Raw genomic sequence first — 17,041 nt, 5'->3', positions numbered from 1 at the left:
CTAAACTATTTAATACCGTATTTTAAACATATATATTTGTCCACGTGGACATAAAAAATAATGCAATATTATAAATAGTAATGTGTCCACGTGGGCACATATATACCTTTAAAATACACTATTAAATAGTTCAGGGTGTAAAAAATACGGTATTAAATAGTCTAGGGAGGTAATAGGTCCTTATGAATGTTTAGTGTCGCAACAGCAAATCCGACCAAAGTTGGGGTATTTTTTAGACCCTTATCCCTTTATATTATAATAAATAATTGATTTGACCTATAGCAACAATTTAACTTTAAAAAAAGAATTTGACAAAATCGCTGTTGATTTATTAAATTTTTACTCTTTTTTTAAAATAAAACCGCTGCTATAGCAGCGATTTTTATTTCTTTTAACCGAACGGCGTCAATATTTGTCAGAAGAAAATCGCTCCGTCAAGAGCGATTTTGCCCTTTTGGTTAAAAAAAAAGTTGATGTGCCGTTTTTATTTTTTGAAGGAAAAAAGTTACCCTTTTGGCTCTGAACTCGGGTAAAAATAAGGGAGAAACCTTTCTTTTTTTTCCCATTGAACCCTGATAAAATTGGATTCACACAGAAAGTCTCATATTTGGGGTAAAATGTTCACTAACAAATGTGACTTCGTTTTCAGGTGGACTCAAATCTAAGATATCTGGTTAAGAATGAAAGAGTACTAATCAATCCACCACAATTCTTCGGAAGGGAGAAAGTTTTTTGTCAGGCCGTGGGTTATAGCTCAATTCTTTTTCCTTTTTGTTTTTTTGTTTTTGTCTCAATCCTAGAACATTTATTTTTATTACATTTAATAGGGAAATGAGAGGTTTAATGATTTTTACCACTACTAATCCTATAATGTATAAACTTAAACAATATCACAAGCTCAAAGGCCTTAGCATATACTCCCTCCGTCCCATTTTATATATCATCACTTTCTATAAATAGTTGGACCATAATACTTGTCATTTTATAAAATTTATGCATAAATTACCATATTTTGTTTATTATACCCTTAATAGAGTAGTTAATTAATCTTGAAAATGTATTTATCATTTATTATAAAGTTGACTTAAGAAAACATTAAATAAGGGTAAAAGGGTAAAGTTACATCATTTCTTAATACAAGTGCAAAGTAAAAATATGACATATAAAATGGGACGGAGGGAGTAGTTTTATAGGTTAGGCTTATGGAGTTATAAGCAACCAAGAAACAATTGGGGAGTATAGTGTAGAGGATCAAGTAGTATTTATTTAAATAATCTTCTTAAAAAATTTAAAAAACTATTATTGTTTGTTGCTTGAAGGCTCGATAATGTCTATTTCACCTCTTCTTTCTATTTTCATTTCAATTGATTAATTTCTTTCTTTACGCCAACATTTAATTCATCAATTATTGTATTTATGATTTTCCAGTTTAGTTTGCATTTTTCAGATAGCCAGAACCGGACGTTGATTTAGATATGCTACTCACTTGCAATTAACTTTGTGATGTAATAGCATAACAACTTTTTTGCACTATTAATGTATGTTAACTAAATTTGAAAAATGATTCGTGATATATCATAAAACAGAAAAGCACTTTAAATGGAGTTGCTTTTTCCTTGATCAAAAGTTTCAGATTCAAGTCTCAAATATAGATAAAGAGCGTTTTTCCTAAATGAGACTTCCCATATTTCCAAAGCTATGTGCGGGTTCGGAGAAGGGCCGAATACGAAGGGCTTATTTCTCTTTATTTCATATCACTCTGCAACCCACAGTCCATAATCCACACACACGCACAACCCTTTTCTTGTCAGGAGTCAGGACCCACTCTTTTTTCTCTCGTTCTCTTCAATTTATCTGCGCATTCACAGTTGGCCACTATCGTCCATGGCTTACTATTACACTCTGTATTGTACTGATGAAAGCAAAATATCATAGCTCCACAGCAGTCAATTTTAGGGCTTAATGGACTTAGACACCAGACCCCATCACCGCACAGCAGCCGTTACAAGCAATAGTACAACTAGTGAGCTCTTTATTTGCTTTACTTCTCGTCTTTCTTCTTCTTCTTCATCTTCTTCCATGAAATTTTCTAAATCAATTCTTAGTCCTGGCCGTGCACGTGATGGGCCTCTTTCTCTTCCCACTTCTCTCAGCCGGAGACTCAGAGCAAATGGGAGCTTAAAAGGCGGTCAAGCTTCTCCTATGTTTCCGGCCACCGGGAAGAAACGCGGGTCGGGTTTTGAAAACCCGGAACCTACTTCTCCGAAGGTTACTTGTATTGGTCAGGTTCGAGTGAAGACGAAGAAGAAGGTGAAACAGACAAGGAGTTTGTCGAAGAGAAGAAGTGGAAGCGGTGAGGTTAGTTTCAGAAAAATAGAACAAGCCACTGAGGCATTTAGTCAAACAGATGATAGGCTATTGTTAAGGAATCAGAGATACTCGCAAGGGAACTCGAGTGTGCATTATCAGCAACAAGAATGTGTTTCTCATAGAAATCAAAGATGGGTTCATCTTCCATTGACGATATGTGAGGCTTTGAGGGCTTTTGGTGCTGAGTTTAGCTGTTTGTTCCCTTGCCGTTCGTCGTGTTTTTCGACGAACGAAAGGGAAAAGGAAGAGAAAGGAGGGGAGAATAATGAGCATAGATCGTGTGGGGCGGTTTTTGCTAGATGGTTAGTAGCAGTACAAGATGGGGAAGGAGGGAAAAGGAGGGATATTGAGTTGGTGGTAGCGAGTGGTGAAGAGGAAAGAACAGAGGAGGAGGAGGAGGCAAGGCGTAGTATAATGAGGAGTTCAAGAAGACATGTCTTTGAAGATATTGAATTTAAGGATGAGATTGTTGAAATGGAAAACGGAGGAGGTAATGGAGAGAAAGGTAGAGTGAGTATTTGTATTCCGCCGAAAAATGCTCTGCTTCTTATGAGATGCAGATCCGATCCTTTGAAAATGGCTGACCTTACTAATCGGTTCAGGGAGTCACCTGTTTTGAAAAATGAACATTATGATGATGAAGATGAAGAAGAAGATGCTGTAGAATTGGAAAAATTCGGAGAAATTAAGCGTATGGAAATTGTAGATTGTCAGAAATGTGAACCAAGTAATGAAGTTGAAGCAACGGAGAAATTGTGCAAATTGCCAGGTGAAGCTAGGCTTTCAGTAGATCTCAATGAAATGGAAGAGAATCCGGAGGAAACTGAGGTCATGGAAATAGAGGAAGAAAGAAAGCATGAAACTTGTGAATTAGCCGCAAAAATGGAGGAAGAACATGACCAAATAGAGTGTTTTGTAGCCGAAGACGAGGAGTATCTTGAACAATCAGTCCAATTGGTTAATCATATGGAAGATAATGAAGAAATTGGAAATAACCATGTTGAGGAAGAAGGAGAAAAAGGGACTATTTCGCTCCGTTTATCGTTATCAGAAAGCTCAAATAGACGAAGTATCAAAATTGAAGACGAAGAACTAGAACTAGTAACTGAAGAAGCTGCATTGGAAGAAGAAGAAGAACGATTCAAGTCAACCGTAATGAGAGAAATCGAAGAAATTCTCATGCAGGGTAACATAGAAATGAATTCCACAACGCCCCAACAAGAATCTGAACAAGAAGAACAGGTGCAAAATGACGAACAAATTGAAGAAGAGAAGCAAATTGAACAACCCAAAGAGCCTGAAAACGAAGAAAAAGAATCCGTTTTGCCTGAGTGTTTGTTACTAATGATGTGTGAACCGAAGCTATCAATGGAAGTTTCGAAAGAAACATGGGTGTGTAGAAGGGATTTTCTCAGATGGTTACCCGAAAGAAAACAACACGCCAAACCACCCAAGAAAGAGATCCCTGAAGAACAACCCAAAAGGCGGCGGAGCACTGACACTAAACCTACAGAACACAGGAACAAACACCTATTACAACCACCAAGATCATCGTGTTCTTTACCAGCAGCCACGGGGATGTCCATGACTACCATGATTGAGCAGAAACTAGTGAATGCAGCAGCTTACGAGCCGTTTGTGCTGACAAGGTGCAAGTCGGAGCCAATGAGGACAGCGGCAGCTAAGCTGACCCCGGAGAATTGTTGCTGGAAAAACAGAAAAATTGAGCCTCACCGGCCGGCTACATTTGGCGTCGGGGCAGCTGGAGTCGGGTTTTGAGCTGACCCGATTTGTTTGTTACTATTGAATACATTAGTCTAGCACTGTGTGTCTAGCTTGTACATTTTCTTTAAATGAAATTTTTTAGTTGAAATTATCAATTTTGGTTTTCGATTTTTCAGTTGGTGTCCAGTACATTCGAAAAGTTCTATATTGAGGGTGCAATAAGCATTATCTAACAAACGCAACTACATATATTAAGAGTTAAAGAAGTACTTATCACTCTGCTACGAGCCTACGACCCTCGAGGTGAACAGTTTAGTTGGTATTTTCTTTAATATACAGTCTGGAAAAAATGAATAAATAGTTATAAGGCTACTGGTCCAAATGATAATGGCAACTGTTGTCTGAATTAAGATAATTTGTTGGGGAGGTAGATAATAAGGACTGTGGATAGGTTTTATATGAATGTTTTTTTCTGATATACTGATGAGATGTCACCTCCTTCCGTTGGTGTTTCCTTTGTTTTTTTTTTCCGATTCGGATACCATTTCAAGTCTGATTAATTTGAATTTATTTATGTGTAAAGCATTCTCTCCAAAGGCGATTTCATTTCATAGTTGAAATCGAAATTTCTAATTAGTCAATGATACAGAAATACTTACCAACTTTTAATAATATCTCTCATTTCATGAATTGATCTCCTTTTTGTGTGTTATTATACTAAGGAAGATATTTCTGTCATTTTGAAAGAACTTGTTTTCCGAAAATTTTTATCACCAAAAAGTGAGAAAAATTGAAAACATTTATGATATTTTCCTCTATAGCAAACACACCCTTGATCTTACAGTATCATCTTTGTATCTTTGCTATTTTAATGTTATATTTTTTTGCAACTCTGTTTCGGATATTCCTTTTTTAAAACGAAGATCTATCGGACACAACCTCTCCATGTACCTGTTGTTTCAAAATCTTGCTCCAATAAACAAGCTAAGCAATATAATAAAGTCAATCTTTAAGCAGATGGAGAGATCGTGCAATTTCTGTACTAATTCATTAAGTAGTTCCACGTACTCATTTATATGCATCAAAACTCATAATTGAATGTCCAAAAAAACATTTGACTGTATCTTAAAATGAACAATCAAAACCAAAATTTCAATGAATACTATAATTAATAGAAATTATTAGTACTATAGTTTTATGTCTTGAACTAATCTTGATGGGGCAATCTGGATAGCCACATGATAACATGATTAATCAGTATAAGTATAATGTAAGGACAGAAATTCAATTATGCTCTAGCAATATTCACGTAAAAATAAAATCTACATACATTTTATTCTCGTCAAAAATTCATAGAGAATAGTATATGGTCGAAAAGATATTTTACATGGACAGCTGGCTTTTTTTGTATTCTTATCTTTAGCTTGTTTAAATGTCATGTGACAAGGAGCCTCTCTATTTATTTCATCAACTTTGTACCATTCTTATTATAGTTTAAACAATTCTTATACAGTTTTACCTCTTTGAGTTAATATTATTTTTGATAATTCGATAATTGGTAAATTTTAGTTTTGATTGTTGTGAATTGTGATATGGACACATCATATAAAATTTTAAAAATAATTTAAAATATTGTTTTTATCTCTTCAAATAGAAAATATATTATATATCTTGGACTATTTTTTAAAACTATATTACCTTTCACAGACATTCTAATTTTTTGTCCGTTCAAGAGGTATAAATATACACCTTCCAAAATAAGGAGAAAAACTAAATAATAACCTAATTATGATTTTTTTTGTAAATAATATAAGTCATAAGCCTTTTCCAATTAAGTCATAAGAGACTTCTTAAGTTAGTTTTTTGATTGTTTAACATAAATTTATATTTTGGTCTCAATCAATTAACTTATCTTCACTTTTATTTTTATTTGGTGTTGATAATAATATAAGTTGAGGTTAAATAAAATTAAAAATTAATATAATTTATTTAAAATTAAAGCGTAATTATAATCGTATAAAAAATATAGGAATTATGACCCGACCAAAAATTATCTTTTTAGTCAGAGATTCCCATATTTCTTTCCAACCTTAGATTATATTTGCTTTTTTCTTTTCAGTGATTGTCTTGCTTTCTCAAGTGACTCACTTTTATGCACTTTTTTTTATAAAAAAAAAAATCATAAAGAAACTTAATCCAATCGAAACCATGCAATATATGTCAATTATGGAAACAAATAAAACAAAAACCAAAAAGATAAAAAAGAAAAAAGAAAAAGCGAAATCCGCAAAAGTTAATGTTTGAAAAGGAGATGTTATTATAAGTTATGATTCGTAGCATTCTAACATTGAGTTCATCTGAATCTAACATATTCGATTCGAATGGGGCATATAATTTATATAGTATAAAAATATACAAAAATTGAAAATTCTGAATATTAAACTCATGAAATTTAAATTTTATTGGTGACATATGACTAATGGGGTCTAAAATATTTCTTATAAAATTTCATTCAAAGCATATTGCAACTCGAATTCCTTAATCATGGTGTCATATTCTGATACTCATGCCCTACTACACATGCAATTAATCTGTGCTTCAACAGATATATGGTACATATAAGATATTTAAATGATTACTTCTATTCGAAATATATACTTTAAGAATAAGTTGTTTCATTATTATTGATAAACAACAAAAAAATAAGAAAGATGAAGATTGCGTTGGTTGAAAATCAATATGAATGTAATCATCAACGGGAGAAGAAAAATGAAGATCTCGTTAAAAAAATATTTAAAATTTAATTAGAAAATGTGGAATATAATTAAAACGAATATGTCAAAGTTAGAAACATGGATTGAAATCGCATCATCAAACATCTGTGATGTATGTTTATATTGATACATTTAATTCAGATTCGTACAGCGTATGACATATGAAAAAAATGTTAAAATATATTCAAACTTTTAATTAAAGATATCAAATATTTAATTAGAAAATACGATCGAATATAATTAGAATGAATATGTCAAAGTTGGAAACATGGATTGAGTTAAATTGCATCATCAAACATCTGTGATGTATATTTATATATTGATCTGCTTAATTCAGATTCATACGAGTATGACATATGAAAAAATGGTATGTATATATTAATGTGTTTTTTTTGTATTTAGACCTTTAATTAAAGATGGAAAAGAAGAAAAACAAACGTACACAAATTTCCAGTTTCAAATAATGAATTATGATGGACAGAATTTATAGGAGTCCACACAAATTTATTTATTATTATTTGTTTGCTTTTATTATAATAAAATAAACCTTAATAAATTAAATTCATTTAATCAAATGCAACACTTTTAGTAGTATATTATTTTGTCTGATACAAAGGATCATGTATGTTTCTTCACTTTCTCTGACAAAAACAACTCCCAGGCTATTGTTTAATGTTATGTACTCGAGATTTAATAATTTATTATACCAAATTAATTAACATGAAATGAGAAATCTTTAATAACTTTTTTTTTCTAATAAAAACAACACCTAGGTGCCAGGCTGTCCTTACATGTTAAGAAATCGAAATTAAATTAAATAAAACAAGTTTTGTAAGTAATTTTGACACACTTTTTACATATATACCATTACTTGTTATGCAATATGGTTAGTAGTTTTTTTTTATATTTTTTAATTGCGTTTGATATTTATATTGCGCTGGACTAAATTCAGATTTGGTGTCCGAAAAGTATCACAAGCAAGGTAAAACGTTCTCTAAATATATCCATAGTCAAATCATGCCCAAACCCAAGATTAATTCATCTTTTAGAGGAAGCACAAGTACTCAAACATTTTGAGTCAAATTTGAATAGTTTTCTCGAAAAGATCTCACATCATTAAGAATATTCATATTAAATGCACCATATGGCAAGCTAATTTTCTCTATTTAATTGCATGATTTGTCATTCAAATGAGTTGGTCTTTAATTTTTGCCTTTAGAATCAAACATATGCCTAGCAGGATATAAGTTCTAAGTTCGTAAAGGTTCGAGACACAACTTGTAAAATATTATAATGTGAAAATATAAACGTATGTACCCGGATAAAATTAAAAACCAGCACTAAGTAGGAACAAAAGTCCAAATGACCTATTTTTCTCTTTGAAAGTAGATGTATGAAAGTTGCATTTTGCAGACAAATTTAGTCCATTGGACTAACAAAATAAATAGAGAAATTCAGCATGGGCCTTTAACTTTTTGTCCAGTAATAATTGGGCCTGCTCCATTAGCAAATGTCATTGGTTGATTTATGCAAATGACTTTTTTATAGGAGATTTTGAAATAGCAAACATAATAGATATAATAAGGCACTATAGCTTTAGTTTCGATAATTACGCTACATAGCTATAGTTCTGTTTGTTATAGAGGCTGCGGTTTGTATATTTCTGCCCATTTGTATATTTCGCTTGCTAATATACAAATAGGGTAAGTATATACAAATTCTATTTTTATACATTTAGAAAATTTCCAGAACTCCGTTTGTATATTTCACTTATCAATATGCAAACATGATAATTTATTATGAATTTTTCATAAATCGTGTATAAATAGCTAGGGTAAACATATACAAAATTCTGAATTTATACAATTAGGAGCCGAATTATACAAATTCTGGATTTATACAAATCAGACGAACTATACAAATCATGTGAATTATACAAATCAGGCGAATAATAAGAATTAAGAAAATTGTAGCCGCGAATTACAATTTTCTTAAACTGTAGGTATAGTACCTAATATAGGCTAAATGTTTGTTATTCTGCATAATTTCCCCCTTTTTAGTTGTCATTTAGATTTTGTTTGTTGAATTTTTTTTGTAAATAGCCTTTAGAATTGACAAAATATATATTAGACATTATAACATTTTTTCATAAGATTTTCAGTTCGTTAAAGTGAATTTGTAGATCGTGATCTAAAAGATCCATAGAATTATAAGAAACATAAAAAGATGATCATTTACTAAACAACTGTCTTGAAAAGACACGATCAACACAAATTTCTAGAGATCGTTAATCATGTGGTAAGCCTTAACCAATATACAACCATTCATTGGATCACAAAGCTGATCTTTTGTTATTTCACTTAAAAGACCACTTAACTTGAAAAGTTATATGTCGACCATCATTCTTAATGACGTGACACCTGAATTTTTAAGTAAAAAAATAGAAAATATTGAACTCAATCCTGTCAAATAGAAAAATCATATCCAACCCAATATCTAACCAATAATATTTCTTTATAATCTAAACAAATATCTGAAAAATATGAAAATAATTTAATCAAGGGAAAACAGATATTGTCTGAGAAATAATTTCATGACATAAGAAACACCTCTTGTAGTGAAAATCTGGATGTTATATAAGAATAAATAAGTTCCCTTCGCTTTTAGCATTTTTTCCGTAAATTTCTAGATTTCTCCTACACATGAAAAATCTCTAGTAAATTAATTTTGAGATCACTTTCGCCATTTTTTATGGTTTTTTACTTTCAATCCGATTTACCGCCTTCATGTCCTATAATTAAAAACAATAATACCTACTTTGCAACAAAAATGAACAAAAGCCAAAAAAAAGGTATCCACAACTTCTCTACTTTTGTCACCTAAAAATAAAAAGTAACTCACAAAAACACATGATTTAAGCTGTTTTCTTCTACACATTATTTGCCTTTTCCCCCTCTTTTTGGATTAATATGACAACCTTTTAGATCGTGAATCTTACATTTCTAATTATCGAAAAGGATAAAGCGATAGGCCATATTAAACTTTTTGGCTGAATTTAATATTATCTTTTTCTTAATTTCTCTCTTTTTTTATTTTTTTAGAGTCTTGAAGCAACAGTAAAATTGTCTTTGAGTGATCTATAGGTAACTGGTTCGAGTAATCAAAACAACTCATAATACTTGTATTAGAGTAAACGGTTTGCATCACACCTCTTAAATGCGGCTCTTCCCGATTGTTTTGTGCACCGAAATAATCCAGGGACCCAAAAATATATTTGGCACCTTTCCTCATATGTGTTTAGCTTATAAAGGGATTTTACGATCGAGTTGATCCTAGAATTTCTTTAGTTAAAATATGTTATGTTTGATATTTTATGTGTTTTAGGTTAACAAAAATAAGGTGTCACGTCAGCAAAAAAGATTGGTAAGTATATATTTTCTTACTTAAGTGACCTTATTTGATATAAACAATAACTTTGTTTACCAATGTATAATACTCGTGACCATTTAAGTAATCTTGAGCCGAATATCTATAGGAAACAATTTTTCTACTCCACAAAGATAGAAGTAATATTTGTGTCATCCTACTCAGACTTCACTTGTGAAACTGCGCTAAATATTTTGTTGTGGTAAACCGTTTAAGCAATGAAACGTTAATAATAGAGTTTCAAATGATCTTTGCAAATTTTAACTAGTAATTAACTTTTAGCACATTATATTTCACAAGATGCAATTAGATTAACTAGGCTTATATAAACTGAAATTGATCTTTGAAAATGAACTAAATCTTATAAATAATAATGAGATGCTACTACATAAAAGTGTTGCAAAAAAAGTCAATTTTTCCGTATAGAAGTCACCAAATCTTTTTTTACAAAATTATTCCCACAATGAACACTTTGATTATACAACAAGTTTTGTAATTAACAATTATTTGTCTTATGAAATACAGAAACAGAGGATGTTTCTGTTATAATCAGAGAGTTAGAATATCATGAGCTTTATATCCTAAAGTAAAAAATTGCAAAAATAGCCACTTTTAGCGAACATTTGATGCCACAGCTCTAGCCCAATATTTGATCTGTTCTTTCATGTGATCTTCTGGTGAATAAGGTTGTCTTCGTATCTTGTCTAGATCTGATAAACCATCTGGTTTCTTCTTGTTCTTCTCTATCAAGCCTGGAGTACTTGTGTTTGCAAATTTTGAGATCGAATTCTTCTTTTCGTTGTTCAAGTCTAAGTTCTTGAAACCTTGCAAATCTTCAACTTCTAAGCCATTTGAACTATTTCTAGTCTTGCTTTCTTGACCTTGTTTTCTCCTTAGATGGTGCTTTGTGATGCTAGATATGCTAGGACTTCTTGTGAGACCCTGATATAACAAACACATTAAAGTGGTTCAATTGATGACATGTTACAAATCAAACATCAGACAAATTCAAAATTTGAACTTCACGAGTTAAATCTATGACATTCATAGCACTAATGAGTGTACTTTTGAGACTATGGTTATGGATTTCATTGAAATTTAGTGTTTTTTTCAATATGTATATTCAAATTCAAGTACAGTTGAATAAAATATCAGAGGCAAATTCAAAAGTCTAAACTTGATAAGTTCAACCTTTAACGTTCCTAGCACTGATAGGTGTACTTTTGAGACTATGGTTATGGATTTTATTGAAATTTAGTGCCTTTTTCACATGTATATTCAAATTCAAGTTTAGTTGATGTTGCGAAAAGATATAGTAAAGTAAAATAAAAGTGTGTTCTTTCTAACACCTTAAGCTTTCTAGCGAAACCCTATTATATAACAACAAGTTAAAGTGATTCAATTGATGACATACCACAAAACAATAACCAGAGATGGATTCAGAATTTGAACTTGATGAATTCAACCTTTAAACGTTCGTAGCATTGATGAGTGTACTTTTGAGATGATGGTTATGGATTTTATTGAAATTTAGAGTTTTTTTTCACATGTATATTCAAATTCAAGTTCAATTGATTGTTGAGAAGATATGATTAAGTAATATAAAAGTGCTACTCTCAAACAACTTAAGTATTCTGATGAGATGATCACATACTTCAAAAGTTTCATCCGCATATAGTCTAAACCATATAAGTAAAAGCTACTCGAAAACAATTAGGTTCAAGAAAAACTAAGAGAAACATGCAATTTTAAGCAGAAAGTAAGTAGTACAACAATACCTTTGAAGTATGTTTAGGAGGCAAGACTCTTGCATTGTTCAAAGATGCTTGCCTAATCAACTTTCCCATAGAAAACTCATTTTCCTCATCATGAATTCCTTCCACTTTCGCGAAAACCGGCAATGAAGGTGCCCTCTGCAGATTGCCCTGTGCCTGTGAAGTATGTTTTGAAGGTGAGATTTTTACTTTGTTTATAGATGCTTGCCTAATCAACTTCCCCATAGAAAAATCACTTTCCTCATCATGAATTTGTTCACTTTCTTGAAGAACTTGCAAAGAAGGTGCTCTGGTCTGTGATGTTTTTGGTAACAATACTTGTGAAGTATGTTTCTGAGGTGAAAAATCATGAATTTGTTCACTTTCTTGTAGAGAAGGTGCCCTCTGCAAATTAGTTTTTGGAGGTGAAATTTTTACTTCGTTTATAGATGCTTGTCTAATCAATTTCCCCATAGAAAAATCACTTTCTTCATCATGAGGTTCTTCTTTATAATCCACAAAAACAGGCAAAGAAGGTGCCCTCCGCAGATTACACCTCTGTTCAGATGATGACGACGATGCTCTTTGTAATCTTGGTTTGCTTCTTCTTGAAACAAGATTCAATTTTTCACCTTGTGGGAGTTTTTGCAGTGAAGAAAATGTTTCCTCCATAGATTTTCCAGATAAAAAATCTTGGGTTTTCTTGGAAGAAGAACAAGGATCAGAATAACATCTCAACATTCTTGATTTTCTATCAAGTAAGTTCCCAAAAAACCAACTTTCTTCAAGAAGCATTCCAGGTTCCATTTTGTCATTTTTGGGAGAAGTTGGAACAGACATTTCATCAAACACATACATGGCTATTACAAAATTTGTAAATTGACAGTTTTTATCAACTTGTTGGCCTCACAAATATAAGTTAAAGAGTTCCCCCACATGGGATTCTTGAGGTGTCCTTAATACTTTATTTCTTATATGTCTATATCTAGAGAAAAAAAGCTGTCAAATGGGGTTGATTGGTGAGGCCATGTTGTGTGATTGGGTGTCATGTGCATATATAACAGTTGCGTATTTAATCAGTACAATGTGGACAGAAAGACTTGAAGAAGAAAAAAGACAGAGATATGTGGTAGGGTTGATCTACGGGCTCGATCGAACACAGTAACTTTAATTTAGATCATGACTATGTGTATATGTTTGAAAGATTTACTAGTTATGTATAAATATTAGATGTTGAACTTAGTAACTTAACTTGTTAATTGGTTTACTGGCATATCGAGGTAAAGCTTCAAATTTTGAATATGCATGTGTTATGTGTAAATGTTTTATTAGAGAGAAAAGAAAAAGACATGAATATGGCATTAGGTTATGAATTACGAGGTTTCAAGTTTCAAGTTCAGAATTTGATAGAAATAAAGAATTATTAAATTGTACGTGTTGTTTCACAAATGGACTGGTCTTTAATTTCGCCTTTCAAATGAATTGGTCTTTAACTTTTGTCCTTCAGCTATTGAACTTATATCTAGCCGCTAGCGGGGTACAAATTTTTTTAATTTATGCCTCACAAAGAATTGTTTATCATATAACGGGTAAAACTAAAAATCAACATTTTAAAAAGGACATATATTCTAATGACTCAACAAAAATACTAGGTAATTTATTTTTATTTATTTAAGTCTTTATAAATTTGATATATAGGTTGATGAACGATAGCAGCTACATATATCATAAATTTGATATATATGTTGATGAAAAAAATATTTATTATTTATTCAAAGTATGCATAAACCAAATAGACAAAAATATGTGTAAATGTTTTATGATGGAGAGAAAGAAAAAGACATTAAATTATAAAAAAAAATAAAAAATTGTGGTGTGATAGATAGAAAAAATAGAAAAGGGAGGTGTATGCATTTAATTGGACCAAAAGAAGGATATATGAGAGAGTTTTTTTTATGAACAAAATGCAAGGGATGTGAAGGAAAGACTTAGCTAATGCCAGCACATCCCATGTGATGGACTTGTTTTTTTGTTTGATTATTTGCTTCAACAAATATTAGAATTCACTAGAATATTATTAACTTCTTATTCATAATAATAATGTAACAGCTAAGTTTTACTAATAATAAATATACTTTTATTTTAGTTGGACAACCTAATAAGAAGGAACAAGTCTTATTTGATGATGGTGTTTCTTTGACGTTTGTTTAATAAGAGACCTTATTTTTCTTCAATCATATCGAGTATGTCCTTTTAGGTTTGTTTAGTTAGTTGGACTGCTCATGACCATATGAAAAACCTACATGTTACTTTGTTTTTCGTTTGTCTGATATCTGCTTTGAATATAATGACTAATTCAAATATCCATCAAAAGTATTCTTTGAAGATAAAATGTTTTTTTATTAGAGACGGAGCTAGAATATGTGTTACGAGTTTAGCTGGAGCTAATAGTTTGATTCGAAATTTATATTTGTCTTAAAAAGTTCATTGAATATATATAAAATTGATCAATTAGTTTAGAACTATGTAACTTGGATAAATTAGAATTTCAGACTTATAAATTTTAAGTTCTGACTCTACTTTTATTTCCTACTAAAAATGATTTTGTACTCATAGCTTGACCACAAAATCTCTTAATTAAGAATGAAAGAGTATTTTACTGCTCCACCGCTAAAATTTAATAGTAAAAACTTGCATGTTTATCTATGGATAAAAGATAGTTTATGTTCATATTGTTTGGACATGAACTTAGCAGTTGTAGTATTTCCTCCACTTCCACTAAAAAGATTATGCAAAAAATACATTTTGGATATAATATTTTTTTTATCATATCACTTAACTACAATATAGTTGTATAAGTGTAACTAATATGAATTGTGATCGAACTCTGAATATAAAAAATATTTTGTTGGAAGCTTCCCCACGAACGAGTCCTATAATGTACGAGGCAAATTTGGTCGAGGTTTTGAGAATAAGTGTAATGTTGTGGAACCCCAAGAAAAAGCAAAGTCAAGTTGGATCTCAAGTGTAGTCTAGATCCGGTTTGTCTTGTTTGGGCCTCAGCCAACATGCCTATCTCAAATAGATCTACACTTTGTCCTCTTATTTCCTTCCAACTTTTCGATCTCTATTTTGCCCTTTCTCATAAATTGGTAAAATATTTACGAAAAACTTATTTGGACATCGTTATTTAATATACGTCTAATTTCTAAAAAGTTCTACGTGTCTACCTACTTCAAATAAGTTTATAATATGTTGCGTTTGAAATTTTATATGGTTGAAGTTCAAATTGAAATAATATTTTACCATATTTGGGCCATATCTATAATCTATTGGCTACTGGTCTAGTATGTGTGGCAGTATGAGCATGTGCAGCCGTCAAAATGTATTGGGACCTAAACAAATGCACTAATGTTAACCAAATTTATTTATTTTTTGGACTTTGTGGTATTTGGTCTTATTGCTTATATTCCAAGTACTGATTGCCTCGTCTTTTGGTTCATTGAATAGCCATTGGTGTTTGGTGAAGTAAAAAAAGGAAAATTACATAAATCTCAATAGCATATGAGTTACTTATTTAGATTTACTCTGATTTGGAATATTATGAATCTTAAATATTTGAGTTTGGGGTGTTCATGTGTATGTATCTTGAGATACATGAGTCAAAATTGGGTATAATATGTTCTAGATACACTATATTCAAGTGGATTTGCATGTATCTGGGATACATAACAAACTTCGTTCGCCTACCTTCCATCTCACTTGCCACTTTCCTATGTATCTAGTATTCCAAATACATGCAAATCACATCAGATACATGCACATACATATATTTTGTATGTATCAGTGTGATTTTCATGTATCCAAGATACATGACTATCTCGCTCGCCTCTCTCCCTATTTAGTGTATCTAGTATAAAAAAACACATGTATGTAAGTGTATCTTCCTCAATATATGATATGAAACTCTTAATTAGTGATATAACATATATAATATTTTATAAATATCGATAATGATAATAATATATACAAATAGTAAAGTATATCTAATTACGTAGTTTCTCCTTGTTTATTTTCCAAGTATTGGTTGCCTTGTCTTTTGGTTCATTGAATAGGCATTGGTGATTAGTGAAGTAAAAAATATTTTTCTTTCCAACTTTTTGTTTAAGCAATGTTTCCCCTTTACTTCTTTTTTGTATTTGGGCCGTATCACTATAATTATGGCCCATATTCTGATTATTCTGAGCCCTTGGAAACTGTCATTCGTTTCTTTCAGAGGCCTCAACCTTTGTCTAATGGGCCTGTCAAATTCCCCATGTAAATAAGTGTTTGGTACATATTTTTCCTTTTTATGTATTTTTGCTTTCCCTTGTCTTTATTTTCGCGCTCTCTTTTGTATTTGTGTATTTTACTATCGCGAATGAATATAAAAAATTACAAGAGAGAATGAGTATTATTAATACAAGAGCGAATATAAATGAATTTAGAGTAAATAAATTCAATTCAATGTATTCATGTAAATAAATGTATTTGTTGATACATCTTATATTGTATTTATAAATACAAGTAAAATAGAGCGAACAAATGAGTACAACTTGTACAAGCTAAATTAAAGTGAATGAATACATTTTTCTATATTTTTTTTAATCCTTGTATATACCTAGAATATATTCGTTGATACAACTTTAATACACTAAGGGACCGTTTGGTTACTGGATAAGACATGAGTTATTCAAGTATAAAATGTTGCATAAGCTTGACTATGTTTGGTAGCATTTTTATGTCAGGTATAAAATTCAACACACATAATACTATGTTTGGTTAGAAAATTAGAAAACTACATAACTAAAACATGAATAAGTTATGAGTCAATTTATGTATTATTTTATGCAGCATAGTAGATGGAATAAGTTATACCTGAATAACTAATACATGAATAAAAATACAAATTGACAACTTTACCCTTCACTCTCAATCAAATATACTTCACTT

The 17,041-nt window shown here is 31.1% G+C and overlaps 2 protein-coding genes across 3 annotated transcripts; one reads left to right on the top strand and one right to left on the bottom strand.

Annotated features, from left to right (window-relative positions):
* Positions 1 to 1,962: 1,962 nt before the first annotated feature.
* Positions 1,963 to 4,149, top strand: LOC107060804 (pinin-like). The gene is made up of 2 exons (XM_015309117.1): positions 1,963 to 2,875; positions 3,014 to 4,149. The coding sequence occupies exons 1-2, from the start codon at positions 1,963 to 1,965 to the stop codon at positions 4,147 to 4,149; spliced, it is 2,049 nt and encodes a 682-aa protein (XP_015164603.1).
* A 6,605-nt stretch (positions 4,150 to 10,754) lies between these two features.
* On the bottom strand, positions 10,755 to 13,091 carry LOC102599815 (uncharacterized). 2 transcript variants are annotated; one of them, XM_015309145.1, is made up of 3 exons: positions 12,407 to 13,091; positions 12,074 to 12,367; positions 10,755 to 11,237 (listed from the first exon to the last, which is right to left on the bottom strand). In XM_015309145.1, the coding sequence occupies exons 1-3, from the start codon at positions 12,905 to 12,907 to the stop codon at positions 10,908 to 10,910; spliced, it is 1,125 nt and encodes a 374-aa protein (XP_015164631.1). In that variant the 5' UTR covers positions 12,908 to 13,091; the 3' UTR covers positions 10,755 to 10,907. The 2 variants fall into 2 exon arrangements, with proteins under 2 accessions (XP_015164631.1, XP_006348280.1); XM_006348218.2 differs by having other exon boundaries at positions 12,074 to 13,091.
* Between the last annotated feature and the right edge of the window lie 3,950 nt (positions 13,092 to 17,041).

The sequence above is a fragment of the Solanum tuberosum genome, unplaced genomic scaffold (assembly GCF_000226075.1).
Source record: "Solanum tuberosum cultivar DM 1-3 516 R44 unplaced genomic scaffold, SolTub_3.0 scf00096, whole genome shotgun sequence".
Classification (NCBI taxonomy): domain Eukaryota; kingdom Viridiplantae; phylum Streptophyta; class Magnoliopsida; order Solanales; family Solanaceae; genus Solanum; species Solanum tuberosum.
Note: the sequence above shows the minus strand (reverse complement) of the source record. Positions and strands in the feature narration are given on the sequence as shown.